Source organism: Chlamydotis macqueenii, chromosome 21, assembly GCF_036417535.1.
Source record: "Chlamydotis macqueenii isolate bChlMac1 chromosome 21, bChlMac1.mat, whole genome shotgun sequence".
NCBI lineage: Eukaryota > Metazoa > Chordata > Aves > Otidiformes > Otididae > Chlamydotis > Chlamydotis macqueenii.
The window spans coordinates 4,594,552-4,615,041 of NC_141576.1; the positions used below are offsets into that span (position 1 = coordinate 4,594,552).

Below are 20,490 nucleotides of genomic sequence, written 5' to 3' on the forward strand. Positions count from 1 at the left end.
AGTCTCTCCAGCGTTTGTCTGAATAATTAAAAAATGCTAAGAGACCACAAAAGTTTCACCCATGATTAATCAGTTGCGTTTTATAGCACCGCTGCAGCTTTATTAGTAGCTTAACAAGACCACAAAATTTTTTATTTACTTCTTCAAATACTCGACCAATTAACTAACTAGCTTAAAAATTTATTAATTCAAAGAGGAAAAAAAAAACCAATAAACTTTTCTCTTATCACTTTTACATGAGCAATGCTGTCCTGCACCGCATCAGCTTTTTTTCATATATGTACCTGGTAAGCATACGTGACAAGCTGGATCTCAATCCCTGTGTATTCCAATACGGTACATGAGCGAAGAATTTTTTCCAATAGCGAAAGGTAAAAGCCACCAGCGAGTCTGAAGTCCTTCGTGATAACTTCCAATCATCTGATTTTCTATTTTAGTGCACACACAGCCTAATTATTGAGCTAGGAAATATAACATTTCTCCATTTTCACCAGACCAGACATGCCTACTCAGCTTGCTGAAGAGCTACGGTCCTCTTGCGTGTTACATTTCACATAAATCCATTCTGTTAAGCACAGTGAACATCAGCATTAAAACGCAAAATATTTTTAGGATGTATTCCAAGTGTTCAGCATTTCTGGTGGGTGCTGAAAATTCACAAGTTGTGCTTTTTTCCTTTTCCTTCTTTTTTTTTCCAGTCAAGTATTTGTGTGCTAGCTTAAGCTGCAAAGTCTGACAAACAAAGAGTTGTAACACAGCAGTACTTGGATTCCAGGTACTGCCAGAAAACGCATCTTGTGTTAAATGCAATATTTAAGAATCTGTTTGTTTACAAGGTGTCAGCAAATTAAGAATCTATCCAAACTTCACATGATTTATTTTGGTTTACAACCTGTTGTAGTTCAGCCCCAACAGGGACCAGACTACGCAGTCTCTCTCTCACTCCCCCCACTCTCCGAGAGAATAGGAGGAGATTTGACAAACAAAAGAAAACCAGGAAAAAAAAAAACCAAACACGCGGGTTGAGATTGAACAAAAAGTAAATTTACCAGTAATGACAGAAGAAAACAAGACAGTGATGGAACACAAATACAGTACAATAGCTCACAACAGATCTCCACATCCAGTCTCTTCCAACTAGCAGGGGCCTCCCTTCAGCACCCTCCTCACTTACATACTGAGCATGATGTCAGATGGGATGGAATAGCCCTTTGGCTAATTTGGGTAAATTAACCCCAGCTGTTAGCTAATTAGTTAACTATCCCAGCCATAGGGGCTGCCAGCTTCAGTTCTCCACCCAGCTCAGGTAAATATTAACTCTATCCTGGCCAGAACCAGGACACAACCCTACAGAAAACTGTTCAGTAAGCACAGTTGCCTTATATCATATTTATAAAAATTGAGCCAGCAGAAGCCTCAATTGCAGCAATTAAGCTGCAGAACGAACCACAAGAAGCACCTTTGCTTCACCAATTCTCGCACAGGTATCATCTCCCCCAAATTCCAGAAAAATACCCAGAAATAAAGAAAATGTGGCCCACTTGCGAGTGAAGTGCTTTCCCAGCAGCACACCCTCTCTGTCAACCAGAGCTTTTACAAAGAGGTGTCTTTCTCAGGTCAAAATTATTTTTTTTCCACTAATCAGATGACATAGCAGTATTTTTTAGCAGGCTAATAACAACAGTAAGATTTCAATCCAAAGCCATATACACCTAAAACCTCATCCTTTGTCGGAAGGAAAGAATGATATGTTTATGTGTTCCTACAACCCCAAACCTAGAAAGACCAACTACCAGCACGCGCTGAAGCAGCAGCCACATGGAAGAACCAGCACTGTGACTACCCAAGCTGTGTAACGAGCAGCGATGAGACTTGCAGCGGACCAGGATGTTAAACTGTACGAGCCCAAATCCCACAGCCACTCCAGGTCCATAACTGTGAGGACACAGTGCAGCACTGGTTATTTACCACATGCCCCAAATTCCTCCTGTCCATACGTTACTTTGGGAGCTACGTGTAAGATGGATGCACTGTTCTCAGTACAGTTTTGGACCCTGACAATTTCTACATACTTTAAAGTAAATGTAGATGGCATGGCTAAATCCCAGCTTTCAGACGATCTATTTTCAGCCTGCTCTTTGTCAAAGAGTCATCCATCAAGAACTGTACCAGTCAGCACTTTCTAATATTCCATACGAGGGGAAGAAGGGACAATCTCAAACTCTGTTTAGGAGAACCACTGATATCCAACCTCCTGTTAGCCAATTTGTGCTGACACTGTAAGCCTCCTCCAATGCCAGCAGAAAAAAAAACAGGGACAATACTGTGTATGTCTTTTACATCTCATCCTACTCCAATTAACCAATGTGGCCAGCCTTCCTGGAGGAGAAAAATGAAAGTGAAATGTAGAGTCCAGAAGTTTCGTAGCTCTTTATTTACTCTACAGCATCATCCCAAAAACCAGTCGCTTGATCTTCTCCTCTTATTCTACTATTAGAAAGGTATTTTCCCCAGACTAATTAAGTTCTGTATATCAAACGAAGGCCCACTAGCTCAGAACTGTGCAAAAATTTATCCTGTGCAGCAAATTATTTGCCCCTCTTCTTACCCATAAAGATAATCTCTTTAGGAAGAAAAATTTAAAAAGGCAAAAAGCAAGAGAAAGGCAGCACAAACTGTAAGGCTCAAGAGAATAATTCATTTCCCTACCACTTCGTCTTCAGTCCAACACTTCTCAATCAGTTTTGGCACAGGTTTCTTCACCAGGCGCTGTAGGGCTTTTCCAGCGTCATAGTTACTCTCATGTAGCTAAAAAATAAAGAAGACAAATAGATCATTCAGTGGAATTAGCAGTGATCTGATATTGGAGAAAAACCACTAACGGGGGCCACAAGAGACGTTCTACACCTAATTATTTTTACTGTTGATGTATGAAGTGAAGTTTAAACAACCTGAAGGGCAATTGGGATTTTATTAGCAGAAGCAGCAGCATTAAAACAAGTATGCTTTTCCCTTCCTTCCCAAACTTTTCCCAGATAATGTTTGAGCCCATAAAGCACTGCAGATTTTTTGTTTAACTTTAAAAATTTTTTTTTTACATCAGAAATTCCAAGGAAAATTTTAAAAAGCTCCAACAAAATATTTTTCAATAGGAGTTTTATTTTATGCAGCATATTTTGTTCAGATTAGTTACAACAACTGGAAAAACTAATGAACAGGAGGGATTGCAAGCTATGGGATGTCAAGTTTATCCACCCAGAAAATTCTTTTTATTTTTATTACAAAGATCGCCACATTGTTGGAAAAGAAGTACAGAAAAGAAACAAAGCCTCTACAGATAGCTACAGGAGTACCTAAAAGCAACTGGTGATGTTTATGTTGACATAACTCTTTCAGCTGGTCGCAGCTTACCCTGTACTCTCTTTTCTACCATAAATTCGGTACCTATATGATCAAAAGCTGCCTGAAGTAGACAGCAGACATTTAAATCAGGGTGAGGCAGAAAAACTACACTAAAAAAAAAAAACAACCCAAAAAACCCAAACATTCAACAATGAAACCATGAGAATCTTCGTCTCAACTCTTGACAGAAAACATTTAGCACATCACAGATTTTATAGCCTATCTTCAAAGTACAGGGCAATTTTAAGAACTGAAGAAATAATCAGGAGCCTGCTCAGCATCTTCTGAAAATGAGCTAAAATAAATACTGCTGGGATGACAAAACCTGAATCATTTTCCTACACCCAAAAGGGAGAACAATTTTCCTGTCAGCTTCCCTACACAGAGAAGAGGCAGTTTCTCTAAACAAGGTGCTAAGCAAACCAAGGCTTCAAAGCTATCAGTTAATATCGCAGGATTTTAGTGACCCTCAAAAGTTTCTTTATAACAGGGACAATCAAAATCTGATTCTGTACATTGATTATCTCCTGCTTTTCCTTCCTACCCAGAATTTATCCTAAGCCATCTGCATCCCACTCTCTAGAAGTATCCATGCTGCTAGTCCTACGCTTAATTACTCTCAGAAAACATTTCAACAAGTACTGTAATTCTTGAGCTCCTCCCGAGATGGATGAACCGAACAGGGATCAAGATACAATTACTGAACAGAGACAAGATATTAACTACTTTGTCACTATTAATATAAAGTTACAACAAAACCTGATTACAAGAGGAAAATAATTCTCATTTTTCTTATGTCAAAAGCTTCAAATTTTAGAACAGAATTCTGCTTCAAATAAAAATAGCAACATTCCTTTCTTGCTGCTGCTCACTTTGGCTATTTACATCTCTCAACTGGTTCGTAAGTACCAATTATGTACATTTGACAAGGGCCAGACCTCTTCTACCCGAGGGCCACCTCCTAACAACACTGGTTCTTCCTTCTATTGCTTCTTTTGTTTGGTCCTGTCTGAACTCGGGCTGTAAGCTCTTCGGTGCACAAGCATGCCCTGTATTCACTAGCATGATTCAGAGACTTCTAAAAGCTGTAGGTAAATTACTCAAATTTACTTCTGCTAAGTAGGTCTAAATGATTTCTATTAAAAAAATAAAGGCAGACATCTGAATCGAGAGAAGGGAAGGGAAAAAAACCAAATCCCTGGTCCTACTGAATTTTTTTTGGTGATACTATAATAAAAATCAGTTTCCACTGCAAGCCAGCTTTGTACAGTTCTCCCAGTAAATAATCTCTCTAGAAAAGGTTTGTGCACTGACTTTTGAAAGCCACCATAAAAGTTACTGAAGGAAAAAAGTCAAATGGCAACTACATTTTGCTGTAAATGTCAACATAGCAATCTCAGACAAGCATGCATATACACACATGTGTATTATAAACATCTATACAATACAGACTCACAGAAGGGTTTGGGTTGGAAGGGACCATTAAAGTCCATCCAGTCCAACCCCCCTGCCAGGAGCAGGGACATCTCCAACCGGATCAGGTTGCTCAGAGCCCCGGCCAACGTGGCCTTGTTGAATGTGGGTTTCAGATGGGACAAGCCCACTATAAGAAAGGCAGCACGGCTCCAGAGCCATGGTACTTGTGCAAATGACAGGGCAGGACATTCAACAGGTCTTCAAGAGCTGCAGCAGACCTTGCCAAAAGCTGGGAAGTGGAAAGCAAAGCTCTGCGCAGGACTCGCGCAGCTGAGAGAAAGCACATCTGTAAGACCTGGTACAAAGCAGCCTCCACTTTCACTCCCTGGCTTTGCCAGCTCAGGTTTTGAATAGCTTGTGCACGTGTAAGTTTCTTATAAAACAGGGATCAATTTTTCAATGAAAATGATACCCTAAATGGACAAGGCACCTCACAGAACAAGAAATGCCCATTTCACACATGGCACTGTGGTCTATCATACTGGTGCACTTAACGAAACGATGGATTTCGGACAAAAGGTATCACGTCATGTCATCTTCCCATCTATTTTATTGGCATCTCAGGTTTCTGGTCCTGAATGCCCCAGAACAGACTGTGACAGTCCGAAGTCAATTAGTCTGCAGTACAAAGCACAGTAGAAATTACTCCATTTTCTTTAGTAAAGAAAAAGTCCCTACACACGAACCTCAATGTATTAAAATTTTTTTCCATTTGCTGATGAAATTTCAGTTCCATCTCAAACCCCTTTGGAACATCTGAAGAGCTGAGCTTCCAGAAAAAAAAAAAAAAAGAAAAAAAAAAAAAAGATTTGAACAACAATTGTTACTGAACATCTCAAATTGGTGGTCTGAGGTCAAAAAAAAACACAGAGGAGCAGTTAAAAGCAGAAGTGCATAGCCCTCTGGAAAATCGGGCCACTCAAAAGTCACCCTGCATACCTCCCACTGACAGAAGTTAACATGTTATCCACGGTGTAGAGAAGAAATTAGTACATTATGGGTTACATTTCACACAAATTGGCTCTAATCTTCTATTATCTACAGGAACAGATCTTGAACTGATGAAGGTGCTCTTCCTTATCCACCAAGTTATTGGGGCATTCAAAATTTATTTATACTTGGGGGACTTTTAGAGAAAGCAAAATACTTCTAAAAAGAAGGTCAGTGCTCGGCAAAGATCATTACCTGCAATGTGTTTTCAGAACAAACAGGTATGTTTCCTTAACTGGCGGCCTGAACGTTTTTGTTTTTTTTTTTTTCTTTACCAACAACTAAAATAACAATAGCACACAAGGTGATATCGTGGTAAAATAAGCGCTTGGCGAACATAACAGGAACAAGAAAACACTAAGCCAGAGTGGTTTTCTATTCATTTTCAGCTGTCTATATGGCACCTGCAGGGAACTGGAAGATACTCTGTGCAATAACTGTAACTATACCTAACTTTGCAGAATAACAATAGAAAATAATGCTTCAGCTTCCAAAGAATTATTTCCTCTCCATCCCCCTTCTTCAGCTATCTGATCTCTGCAAGCTGCTGCTAAGAGATGCATTAACACATCGGGGCCATCAGTGGCACCACACGCTGCTCTACGTCAGCGAGACGCGCTGCCCGAGATCACCTGGCACAAACCACCGCTTTCAAACCTGCGTCCCCACGTGCAATTTCCTACCGTACAACAGAGCGGTGGCTTGCACGTCTGCCTCCGTTGACTGGATCAGCGTCAGCTCCCATGGCTGCACCTCCATGCAAGTGAAACCGTGATCTCTGTCCACCTTCCCAAAGCCAAACGACAAGAGCAGAAGGCTGAACTTGCAGTGCCAGTGCTCGATGCCAATACTCAAACACCACTACTGACTTTAAACCTTAACTTGTTTTTTTTTAAGACTCCTGTGGTATGCAATACCTACTTAAAGGCATGAAAATAAGATGTTGTCTTTTCTACTGGGTACACATTAATTTTCCTCCTTGTTTGCGCTCCAGCACAAGGAACAAATCCATCTTAAAGAAAAAAGGACTCTTTGTTTTGCCAGCTCACCTTGCAAATGCTTTTTTCTGTTAATGCCACTACCTAAAAGATTTTTCACGTAGGAAATTTGACAGCATTGAACAGAATAGCGCTTCTGTTTCTTCCCCCTCTTCGCTCCCTCCGAAAACACAGAGCGATGCCAAAGGCTCTTTGTAACTTGGAGGGCATCTTTATTTTGCCTCAAGGACAAAGCGTGTTTTTCCCTGGCAGCCCTACTGCCCAAGCAGTTCAATCCAGAAAAAAAAAAAAAACCAAAAAAAAACCAAAAAAAACCCACAGACAAGTGCAGAAAGAACGGATCAATCTAACAGACAACTCTGATTATTGAAAAATAGAAGTTCCCAGGCCACCAGAACTGTCTGAAATCAACAACAGAAAATATGAGCATTAACTTTTGACTAGGTAATTACATAAATATTCAATTGTGACACCCATAAGCACAGACATGAAAGAAGAAGAGTCATACAACAGAAAAGACACAGACATGAAAACAAGAGAATGGATACAGGTTTAGAGTCTCCTGAAAAATGTTCCTTATAGCAAGTGGGGAGAGAGGAAAAAAAAAAAAAAAAAAAGAAAAAAAAAGCTTTTGTAAGTACTAGGAGTAGGATAATGCAGCCAAAAGGAAAAATGTATTTTTTAAGTGCTAGAGTTAAATTTACATGTTTCAATCTGGCTTATTAAACCTCTGCTTATTACTTTCAGTCATTTAATATATATAAGCACTTTACTGGCAAGCAACTCAAACATATAAATAACAGCTAAAAACAACTGCCTATGGTTTCATTAACTTCTGGTTGAACTTTTCAGGGTATTGCTATATATAAACACCAGATTACTACCCTGCCATCTAGAGAATCACCATGATTAGCATTAACCCTGCCATCTCAATTTTTAACCCCTGTGACATTCCGTACGTACGCAACTGCAACAAAAGGAATCCACACATACGTACTGAGACTTTAAAACAGAAAATACAGCAACTTCTGTGTCACCAGACAGGATTTTAGATGAAAGAAAAATTCTGAATGTGCACGTGTCCAAAAACCTCATTTATATTATACCAGTGATTAAACAATGCTAGATCACAGGCAAGCCTTGTTACCATAAAGCCTGCACATTACCGCAAGGTTTCAAGTTTCTGCTACAGCTCCTCAGCAGAGCTGCCATTTTCCGTCTGCGTGATGTTGCAAATAAATTCTGCTTTTGGCATGGCTCAGCTGTCAGGCACCTCTGTTCTGTAATGAACCCATGAATTACATCTTGCAGCTCTGACATCTCTGGTCTTGCTCATCAAAATATTGTTCTTCAATTGTAATTTATAACTTAATTTAAATGTCCCTTTTACTGTGACCTTTTTAGAGCAGAATGGCATTACATCTGGCAGCTTCTACTTCAGCAAGGCATCCTTCTGCAATTACAGTCATTATTATCTCCGCTGAAAAGCCCATCTGAGTCAGGCGGCATTGATGCTACGGGATTAAATAATTGCAGTCCATTAAGAAGGCTGTTAGATTCCAGAGTCTTTTTCTCTCAGGAAAAATTGCTGCTACACAGTGATAAAGCAGTACCGAACTACTTTGAAATCCACCCAGAAAAGCCAATAAATACAGAAGGGATTGTTCAGGCAGAACACACTTCAGTGGGGATGCGGGCACGCCCAGCGTGCACAGGACAGCACCGGAATTCAGGAGTTCTCCAGGTTCCAGTGCAGGCTCTTCTGCTGATCACTGGCCATGGACAAACCACATCACTTGTCAGGGCACAGAGATATAAAACCTGAGCTGCCAAACAAGAGGTAAATACTACCGATATTGCAAGAGTATTTTAAGGCTCAAATAATACAGATGAGTCAAAAGAAATTTTTCACTGCTGCCAACCAAGATACTTCAGTGGAACTATAAAAAACAACGGTATTTGCCGTGTACCGCACAGCTGGTATTCACATAACACCCCTACGTAAGGGCCAGTTATTGTAATCTATGCAGGCTTCATAATTATTGAGGGACTTGCTCCTCTCACTGAAGGGAACAACGGTCCAGTAGCTCTGTAAGACTTTAAGGTAGAAAATAAAGAGGAGACAGAAGAAAAAAAAAGACAAGAAAAATGAAAAGCAGAACGAGAATTACTGCCACGTGGCTTCAGTAGCTAGATCTTTTGGTGTAATTACACCCTAATCCGAGCACCTAATTTAATACTCAATGTAATTCAGGCCACTTCTTCAGTAGCAAAGCTGACACATTTCAGTTTGATACAGATACTCTCCATAGCTACAGATATCTTGCCCTACCAAACGGAATATGCTCCATAGCAAATATAACTTATTAGGTGAAACAGCAAAATCTACTTTCAAATTTGCAGCATTCTTTAAAGCGCTCAACCTCCAAAATGGCAAGATTTGATTTTTATCAACCATGTCTGACACTCAAGAAGACACTAGCCCCAAATGCCCTTTAATTCCAGGAATTTCCTTCCCCTCTCCTCTTTGAAATTCTACCTCCTCCCCACCAGCTGCAACACACTCGACTGAATCAGAGAAAAAAATATATGCTGCCCTCTCGCACAACAAAGCTACTTTGCTGAGCTCCCTCTGGTGCCCAAGAGCAAGGGAACCTTGAACAGATCAAGAACCTAAACTATCACTGAATCATAGACTCAGAAAGGTTTGGGATGGAAGGGACCTTCAAAGGTCATCCAGTGCAACCCCCCTGCCAGGAGCAGGGACATCTCCAACCAGATCAGGTTGCTCAGAGCCCCGGCCAACCTGGCCTGGAACGTTTCCAGGGATGGGGCATCCACCGCCTCTCTGGGCAACCTGGGCCAGTACTCTACAACCCTCACTGTAAAAAAAAGTTTTTTCCTAATATCCAATCTAAATCTACCTCCCTCTATTTTGAAACCATTACCCCTTGTCCTGTCACACCAGGCCCTGCTGAAGAGTTTCTCCCCACCTTTCCTGCAGCCCCCTTTGGGCACTGGGAGCCGCTCTAAGGTCTCCCTGAAGCCTCCTCTTCTCCAGGCTGAACAGCCCCAGCTCTCCCAGCCTGGCCTTACAGGAGAGGTGCTCCAGCCCTCTGTTCATCTTCATGGCCTCCTCTGGACCCTCTCCAACTGGTCCATGTCCTTCCAACAAAAGGACTCCTCCCAACAATCTTGTGCCCACGTGCTGTCACAGCTAACTGGGAAGTTTTGATTGACACAGTTTGGCCCATTGACACAGTTTGGCCTGCAATGAAACTTGAAGCTAACAAAGAAGAAGGTGACAGGAATCAGTAAGGTACTTCAAGAGAAAATTACTATTTCCTTTTTTTTTTTTTTTTTTTTACTATCTGATTTGTGGTATCTGACACCTCAAGAATACAGAAATCGGTCCTCACTGCTTTGGGAAAAAAAAAAAAACAACCAAAAAATAAAAAAACAAAACAACAAACCCAAAAAAACCCAACTAAGCAACTTCCCATCTCTTTCCCCCAGTTCTAACCTATTTTAAGCTTCTAAATAACTCTAATTGCTACAAAATCATCTAAGATGCTAATGATGAAGACTAAAAGCCAGATGCTTGTGTTACATCCACTTTCCACACATGGGTGCTGCCAGCACTCTGCCAAACAGCTCGAAATGCAGAGCAGCGGAAGGAGCTAGGTGTGCCAGCTGGTTTCGTGGGCCAACGCAACAGGCATGGCTAGTGCTCCACCAGCATCCAGGGCAAGAACTGGCCTAACATCTGCAAAACTTAAAAAACAAAAAGGCATATTTTACATATTTCAAAACAATTCTTATAAATAACCATAGCAATCATTTTTGGCCCTTATCTACCCATTTCAAGAGTTTCTCTAGAAACACTTCCTGACGCATCCTACAAATAAAGTGCTGAAATTTTTCCCCTAAGAGGAAGGATAAGGATGAATGAAAATTCAAAGTGGCAAAATCACCTTACGCGCTAGAAGTGGCTTCATTTTCCAGCATGCCCAGGCAGAGCGGGGTCGCCCCTGAAGTGCTATGCTACCTCATTTGAACCATGAGAATAGCTGTTAATTAAGATCATTCCAAAAGGAAAGCTAGTAATAATAAGAAATGCTAACATGTATTTAAATAATTTTTTTATGCTTTCAACCTTGTCTGTAGTTAATGAACAAGAAAATCTGGTCTAAGGGCAAGTTAGAACAGGGAGTAATTTGTCTGGGTGACATCTTAGTTAGAACTGAGTTTCCTTAAACTGATATTACACTGTCATCTTTGTCACTCATAATGACATGTTGTCACGTGAAGTGTGTTATGAGAAGTCAGAACAACATTATTAGTAGACAGATTTATACAATATTAGCATACGATTGTTTTGTCTTTCTTCCATGGAGCAATACGCAAGCTGAAGTGGTGGTATTTTCCTGCCATATGAGGGTAGAGTTGCTGGCTCTTTGATTTTTCCCAGCAAAAATAATAGGCATACCAAAATCACTAAAACCTGAGATTCACCCTTACACACCGAGTTTGTGCACTGTCATTTCCACCTCCTTTTCTAAGGTCCGCTGGTTTATATAACTGATGCTCGCACTCCTGAATCCGAACAATGGGTAAAGCAGAACACCGAAAATGAATTATTACTCTGGAACTTTTTAAAAACTGAGAATAAAGAAGCAATTTAACTCCTTCTCAACCTGGATTCTCCGAGGGAAGAACCGCAGAAACTCTGAACAGCAGGCACAGGATGCGAGATGTCCCTACCTCCTCAGTTGTGTTGATTCAACTGTTCAGTAGCTGTCCTACACACTGCGCGTGTGAAATGATGTTACTTCAGAGCATCCCACAAGTGCTTTGTTTTGAAAAATAAACAAAACCACAAAAGCACCGCTTCAGAGGTCACATTAAAGCCTTCATAACCAGAATACTGTCAAAAAGCCACAAAATATTTCTCTGTATTTACAAGATACTCTTGCAGATCCTTAATTATTCTACAGCAATCATGCCAAAATCCTCCTATACGATTCTCACCATAGACAAAGCTGTGAGGGTTTGGATAAGAAAAGGAAGAAAAACATTGAGGAAAACACCTGTGAAAACAAGAACAGTTACCCACATGAAGACATACTAATAAAATCAGCTATTGTGTGTATTTAGCAAACTACGTAACAAGCTTCCATAAGGTCCTTCCGTGTATCATGTTTAAAGAACTACTACTGTAATACAGGTACATGTAAATATTTGGTTTTCCATCTCAAAAAAAAAATCACCACACAATGGAGCTGGAAATGTACTGCCTGCTACGTCTGCACGTTACTTTTTCTCACGTACAAAACCAGGTTTCAACATGATTGCCCTCTGACTTGCTTATTAGTTCTCTATCATGTAAGACTTCACAGCATTTTGAACAAATGCAACAAAAAGGGACTACAACTGATCTATTAGTGTAAATTAACCTGGGGAAAATGAGAGGCTCACAGTGCAGTTACCACCTTTAATTGCAGATGTGATATACATGGCTCTGGAGGAGCCCTCCATTAAGAGGAGGGCTCATCCTATTACATCTGAAGGCAAAAACTCCTTTAGATTCCGAAGGAGCAAGACAAAAATTACTCCAGTGATCCACTTGCCATTGAAAGGAGCACTCCCAGGGCTGAAGTATAATTTTAAAACTTGGCCCTTAAGAGGATGTCTATAAGTTTTCTGGTATTGTTTGTTAATCTGATCTTTTGTGCTTCCTGATCTAAGAGTTAAGAAAGGCAAAACTCAATGTCATTTCTGCTTTTAATAACATTTAAATTACTTTGTTATTTCTTTTTACAGGTCAATACTGAACTGGATGGGAAAAGCGTAACCTGAGTTGTCTGGCACTGCAAAACACAGGCCAGCAACCTGCTTACATGTTTTGGAACTGTATGTTAGCTCAAAATATGACATTGGACAAGAAATACGTTCTTTGTAAGAAGCACTAGCATCATACTTCTCAGAAGTTCTCCGTCCCACAATGAAGGGACACTCAAGTGTTGAATTTCCTCTAAGAGGAGTTTTGCAAAACGTAATGCCAGAATTGGAGTTTTTATAGGAATGCAAGAGAACAAGAAACAAATAAAAACACAGTTTCATCTGCTTGTCTGAACGTGCTTGAATTTGATTCTGACACAGAATCAAAGGGCAGGGTTGTCTTTATTTTCACTTGAAAACTGGAACTCCTTCTCCCCATGCTCCACACAGTATTACAGGCAGTCACAGTACCCACCAACTCCATGTGCTACAGAACAAATTTATCCACAAGTAAAACATACTGGCACCACAATTGGCCATTTAAAAAATAAAAATCATAATAAAAAAACCCCAAACTTTATAAGACTTTTTCCTTCTACAAAAGAGAAAAAAAGAGTGTGACGGATGCTTTCCCACACTGAACGTGTCATTAGAGTGGGTGATGCACTTGCGAGCAAAGAAGACAAAATAAGCTAGTTAAATTAGCCTGACTCCGAAAGGGAATTAATTCCAAGGTTTTCAATTGGTTTCCAAATTTCAATTACCTTGGAATAGATCAAAATCAAAACAAAACAAGCCCACAACTGGCTGATTAAGTCCTGGCTCTCCTGCGTGATTTTCTTACAAAGGATCTCCACAGGTGTCTTGTAAATACAGTGTTTTGAGGGGCTTTTGAAGTATTCTGATTACTTGAAAAAGTGATGCCTATCCGCACTTGAGGCTCAAAACTGCTAAAAAAAGCAAAGTACATTACTACTGAGTATTAATTATAAAACTTTCATATCAATCATGCTGGCTCTCAGAAGATAATAATGTTGTCCACAATGATCCAAAACAAGATTTGGGAGAACTCAGATTAGCATTTCCATTTCCCTTTTCACTCATTAGGAAGAGTTCTGCCTCGAAGCAATGTGGTTCTCCAGTTCACAAAATAGAAGAAATCAGCTACCATTGCACCAATAAAAATGGCTTTATGTGTTATGATTCCATTATGAAACTGGAAAAATGAAAATGTACTGGATATACATGTTTTTGTTTTACATGACTAATATTTTAACGTCGAATGCATCAATTTTTGTTCACTAACAAAGCAGAAAGAACAGCTAGTTTTAGAAAGCCAGTCAAACTCAGCTACCAGTTCTATGGTATCATAACAAAAAAGCCCCTCTTTATCCCGAAATACCGAGCTGAAAGACTTCCAGGAGCTAATATGTCCTCCTCCATAGCTCTCAGTACAACAGCCAACACTCATCAGGAGGGCAACGAACTCCAAATTAAAACTTCAGTTTCTTCCTAAGGTTTACAACAACAAATGTGGCATCAAATCCCACTAGCCAAACACAGGAGCAGGAGTTAAAATTCACCTCGAACATTAAGCGAATAATCAGTTCAATAACCTGATATATTTGTTGTGTTGTGCCTTCCATGATCTCCATTTCTATCTGGTATAATCAGCAATAAATCATTCTGGGGGCTACAGCATCTGTTATTACATAAATAAAACACCAGCAAAGGAGCTTGTCAAGGCTGATTTATATCAAGTGCTGCTCTGAAGTTTATTGGATTTCCATAAGAAGTCATACCATATCAGGTTTTTTCCCCACTTTAATGTTTGGGGTTGCATACGGAAATTTCTAAACAAAACACAACTTGGTGCAGGGTAAGATTCTTACAAATTATTTATCAGATAAATCTGGTCAGTTTTAAATAGATGGTGAACAGAAAGGTAAAAAGGGCACCACTTTGTCAGGACAACAAATTACCTAAATTGTTTTACATTAGTAAAAAAAGTATGCTCTCAGAAATCAGGCAAAGTTTCTTATAATATCCCACCCAACAGAGCTATTATCATTCACAAGAAAATACTCTGCTAGAAAAATCCAAAGCGAACAAGGAAAGTATCTCAACTGGTTTCTAAATATTGTGATGGACAGTATTAGCACACAGTAGATTTCTGAAGCACAAATAAATCAAACATCCCAGAAGCCCAAGGACCTTTCAAGAGCCAGGAAGGTCGAACTTTGCAGACTGTATTTTCTTGGAAGCCCATGCTCAGGCAAACTAATGGGAACTACCTTGTGTCCACACAGGGCTGGAAACCAGTCTAGAGAGGAACAGAGGACTTGCACCACAGCTCCTACAAAAAACAAACTCCAGCAAAGCTGAAGTGAATGGGACGATTACAAGAACACCACAGGGTAACTCTTACTGCTGTACAGTAAGATGTCATACTGAGGGGAAGGGGAAGCCACAACAGCAGCAGTCAAAAATATTACAAATTGATAAAGAAGATTAACAGGATAAATTGTTTATATACTGCTTTTATTTCAGAAGTGTGAAACTCTCCCCCATTCAGAAAACAAATGTGCACTAGAAATAGAAAAGATAAAAGAATCAGAAAAACAAACAAAATATTCTGGGACAAACCTAAATCTTGGAAGCAAGAAGCCTACAAGTACAACTACAGACTTCTTAGACTTTCAAGTGATTAAAGGGACTAATGGTTTTAAAATAGAGGGAGGTAGATTCAGACTGGATATAGGGGAAAAAAATATATTATTTGTGAATGTCCCATTCCCTGGAAACATTCCAGGCCAGGTTGGACGGGGCTCGGAGCAACCTGATCTGGTTGGAGATGTCCCTGCTCCTTGCAGGGGGGTTGGACTGGGTGGCCTTTAAAGGTCCCTTCCAACCCAAACCCTTCTGTGATTCTCAGCTCTTTGATGATTATTGGCCTCAACAGAGATTTGAGTCTCTGAGAATAATGTGAGGGAACAACTTAGGAAACTCTAGAGCGGTAATCCCCCAGAATCAGATGGCATCCATACCAAGAGAAAGGAGGGAAATAAAATATAAAACAGGTAAGAAACTGAAGTGGATGTGCAATACAGGCTTAACTGCAGTTCCTGTCAAACAGTATAAAAATCTTTAAAACAATGGCTATCTTCAGGAAAGGAACCAAAGGACTAAGGTTACACATCCACCTCAGTTCTGAAGTGCAGTGTGAAGCTCTGAAATAACACGACTCTGCAGATGTAAAAAGTGAGCGCAACAAGGAAGTGTTTAATTTGGGTACAGAATTTGTTCTTGCACTTCAGCTGCTTACACGTGAGTGTATGGACTACATGTAAACAATTTTGCAGAATAAGAATGAATGTCCTGCTGCTGTTTATTAGTATTATTACAGAGGCACATTTTAGATTTTAATCCTGTTTTACTCCTGTCTGCTGCAGGAAACAAGACAAAAATCGATGTGCTCTATGAAACACAAGTAATCAAATAGAAGCAGAAAGAAAAAAAAAATCCGATGTGATTTTTTGGTAAATTAACATTACCTAAGTAACATTTTTCAGGTTAAGAACACAAGCATTTTTACCTTGAGTGTAGATACCAAGTTATAGATACCTAATCACGGATCTGACCAGTTCAACAACTTATACAGACTGAGCTTCTTTTTAACATTCTGAAGTATTTAAAAGCTTTGAGATGCAAATGAATCAGTTCAGCCTATTTAATGTGATTAATTTGATAAAGTCAGTTCCACTCACTTTATTAAAACAAACCAAACAACTGGATGCTTAGGATACTTCCTCAAAACAATCTCTTCTCTGTTACAGTGATTATCACGCAGTTCCTAATGTATATCACAACCATCTACAAGCTTTAAAGAATTTTATAAATAAATGGTTTAAAACTATGCAACTGTAAATAATTAAAGCACAGCAAGCAGAGGCAGACATAATATTGTGGCCATCAGGCGGTATTTACCATCAGCCAATTTGCAGGAGTACAATATACCACGTTGTTTTTGTTGGTATCATTAGTTTTATTTTTACTGAATGAAAACAAATTACTTGAGCCTCAAGCGTTGTGAGCAAAGTAATGTATGAGTCACTCTAGTTAGCTATGGTGCTGGACACTGAGGCAGAATACGCTTAAAGTTACTTTTATGAAAGGAGATCTTTAAGTTTGCGTCCTCCCTTGGCTGTTTCACAAAAATACGCTCCACTGAAGTTGCTCCCAGCTTCCAATCCTACCATCTGTCCTTGGAGTCTGTACATTTCTGCTGGGATTGCCCCTAAAACATTTCACAGGTTTAGCTAGAACCTCATTCAGCACAGGGTACATCCTGTCTTCCCACAGCTTTCATAAATGCATGTGACCAGAACGTTCAAAAATCACGGAAGTGACGGGACAGAACTCGACTGTTCATACCACCAAGATATGTTTTGTGGATAAAAGGTGACATTAAAAGAGGAAGAATGAAAATTGTTTGCTGGCAGAGTCAGCAGGTCTGTCTATGTGTTTCTTCAGAGTAACATATGACCAGTTACACATAATTCCTTTTATTATATTTCAGGAAGGAAACAATGAAGACACAGCAAAGGTCAGCTTAGAGTCACTACCACCACAATTCTCCAAAAGCTGCAGACAGGGCTCTGGGGAAACAAACAACTATAGATTTTGCTATGTTACCAAAAAATATGGCATGACAGACAAGTATCTTCAGTTTCATTTTTAAAAATCATTGTGTGTATCATGATTTACTGAGGTTAGCACCCCCCATCCTCCCCCAAACAGTTAATTGTTGTGGCCGCACTGAAACCATGTGAGCATCTCAGCATACACTCACATCTATACAACTACGCAGTAACTTTACCTATGCACATTATGTTTATGCAAAAGATAACTGGACGTACAAGCATCCAAATATAAATGATAATGAAGACGGGATCACGAGTGGGACAGACTCCAGACAGTCCTTACCACATACATGACACTATACCTCTGACGGTATTATCAATTTTCCTTCCAGAAAAGAGCTGTTGCTTTCCCACAGCTAGAAGGCAGCTGGACTGAGGGAAAGGACCAACAGCCAGGTCAGGTGTCAGCTGACACAGAACTCCAGCTGGTGTACAGGACTGGAGCAGCTTCCCATACAGAACACTCACCAACTGTCATCCTAAAGGCACCATCCAAAAGCTTCTCACCGAAGATCCGTAGGTTTTATTTTTGAAAACCAGTTGGTATTTGAAAGGAAGTGATGAAATCCTAGACTACTATCATACTCACATTGTGATCCCAAGGTCTATTTTACCTGCTAAATATTTTATGCACTATATAGTTTGAGTAGTGCAGAAATAAATGGACAGACTGTTCTGCCATACAGCAGTTCTAAATACTTACTGTATTGAGTGCATTAAGTGTAGTGTCGTCGCGGGAGGCTGCAACACAACCATCTTCTGTGGATCCTCCATCACACATGCCTGCAAAAGCTGCCATGCTCCTTTATAGTTTGAGGGGGAAAAAAAAAAGTTTAAATTCTTAAGCTGTTTGATGCACATATCTTGCAATACACAAATAGTACATTTACACCTTAAATCACAAATTTCAAGGCCTTGCAGTACTGCGGAAACAAGTAAAATGAGGTGCCACAAACACCGCAAACCTGAGTCATCTCAGTATATGCAATAATGAATTAAAAATTAAAATCCAATCTAAGTGGATTTCATCAACTAAAAATCTGCACCTAATAGCACTAATGCCTGATCAGGATTATGGAAGGCAAAACCTCCAGACACGATGACAGAGTCTCACCAGAGACAGGAAATCTGTTGTTGTCGTCTTAGTTTCATTATGTTAGAAAACTGATTTACACTGCAGATTGCCCACATCTCTGAATTCTTGCAAACTACAACTAACTTACTCATGCTCTGAATCACTACGAGGCCCACCAGTGCACCTGATTAATCTACTGGGCATATTGCAGATCTGTATGAAACTGAAATGCAAACTAGAGCTCATTCAGAAAACGTTTAGTCTCTGAAGGAATCCTACGCTATCACAGCTATTCCACGCAGAGCAGTCACTTCCCTCGTTACGTGGTACGCATCCAACGCTCTTCCTGTTATGCTAGCACATACTGCTGGCTTTGCATTTTAAATCCAAAAGCCACAGCCAGTGGAAAGATTCTGTGTTGGCCTAACGTGAAATCAGACCATTGGTATCTCAAAATAAACATTTCTGCCTAGTTGGTTGACATCCATGCTACATCAAAACAGGACAGAAAGGAGTGACTGTAGCCCACTGCACATACATGGCAGTCCACGTTTCCACTACAGCGTTCTACAGACACTGGTAGTATCTTGGCTGAGATTACCTTGCTGCCCTAAGGTACATAAGTAAGTCACAGTCGTTGACTCCTGGCATCCACACAAGTTCTTCATGCTGTGTCACGGTGTCACCATCAGGGGAAGGAAATGGCTGCAGATCAGGAAGCTTCGCCTAGAAAAGAGTGAAGAGTTCATACAGACATTGTAGTTGTTGACAATGACAGGAGGATGCACAAGTGTTATTAATAACAAAGTTTGTAAATTCTCTGGAATAATACGATCTTATAGACAGAGGATATTCAGACAATAGGTGGAGAAGCTATTTGACCCAAGTTACCAAAGTCTGAGAGAACTGAGGCACCAAGACCCAATGTATTAACTTTATCCAGCATTCCTTCTTCGGGAAGGGCAGTTCATTTTCTGACAATTGCACAGGGTTAGCAACACCAACGAAGTCGTTCCATACCTAGACCGACTGCAAGCATGTCTGCAGAAATACCACAGCTTGAGAGTAAACCATTTTGTGCTGCATATGTAGTCCTCTGTTGTACACAAGTCCAACACTGTTGGACAATTTACCCTCAAGGAGACAGACAGTTTCCATTTGTCAAAAAGATGCTGCTACAATTCCTGCTTGCCAGGCTAAAATACACCCCATAACATACTCATATGAAAGAGGGCAAGAATGTGACTGCCATATGTGTCCCCTTTTACGTCAGTAAAAACCCCTGCACATCTGACACTAAGTTGAAAATTAAGTCCTCAGCAAATCATTAAAACTCTACAGAGAAACAAAGAAATTGCCTGAAAGTGAGATAGCTCAGTGAAATGAACTCTGCCTCTAAATGAGTATTACACTGTATCCAGAGACCCAATTAGCATCGTTAGTCATCTCCTGCTATAGGATGAGATAGCTGAGAGCCTCTTTCCAAACAGCTTTTAAGCCCTGTAATTACCTCCTATACTTACAGTGCTAAACATTTTTGAAAGGCAACATTTATACATAACCAGTAATTACAAGTCACAGGTTCAGATGTCTTTCATGTTCTGCTCTTTAATCTGTACTTTTACTTCTTCCCTGGGAAAATGGGATGTCATTGAACTTTTCTTCTGGAAAAGGATACGCAAGCATTATACCAAGATGAGATTTCTATGAGCTATGCGTTCTAGCAACCAGGGTGCTTTCACAAATTAACGTTCATCCTTACGTACCCTAGGAACACGCTTAATTACTAAAGTTACTCCGAAGAGCAACTTACATTAATTTGTTAAGCAACAATTTTTACTGAACGTTCAGTAAAGACCCACTCTCCTCATCCCAGACATGTGAATTTTGAGAACAACTGCAATTCTACCAAATATTTATCTTCACTTGTGTCCCTACTTGCTATTACGATACAAGGAGTAGTTTGAGGTAACCCAACGGCCCTCTAACATCCATAACATGCACAATTTAAGGAAAATGAAGGCAACAGATATTGATCAGGAATGACTATGGGGATCTCAGGGTT

The 20,490-nt window shown here is 40.0% G+C and overlaps 1 protein-coding gene across 6 annotated transcripts in view; it reads right to left on the reverse strand.

Annotated features, from left to right (window-relative positions):
* Positions 1 to 20,490, reverse strand: part of RERE (arginine-glutamic acid dipeptide repeats) — a 191,711-nt gene that overhangs the window by 75,042 nt on the left and 96,179 nt on the right. For all 6 annotated transcript variants that reach the window (XM_086764391.1, XM_086764388.1, XM_086764390.1 and 3 more), the window contains 3 exons: positions 19,027 to 19,151; positions 18,054 to 18,153; positions 2,710 to 2,808 (listed from right to left, as the gene is read on the reverse strand). In XM_086764391.1, coding sequence (XP_086620517.1) covers positions 2,710 to 2,808; positions 18,054 to 18,153; positions 19,027 to 19,151 — 324 coding nt within the window. The remainder of the gene's footprint in view (positions 1 to 2,709; positions 2,809 to 18,053; positions 18,154 to 19,026; positions 19,152 to 20,490) is intronic.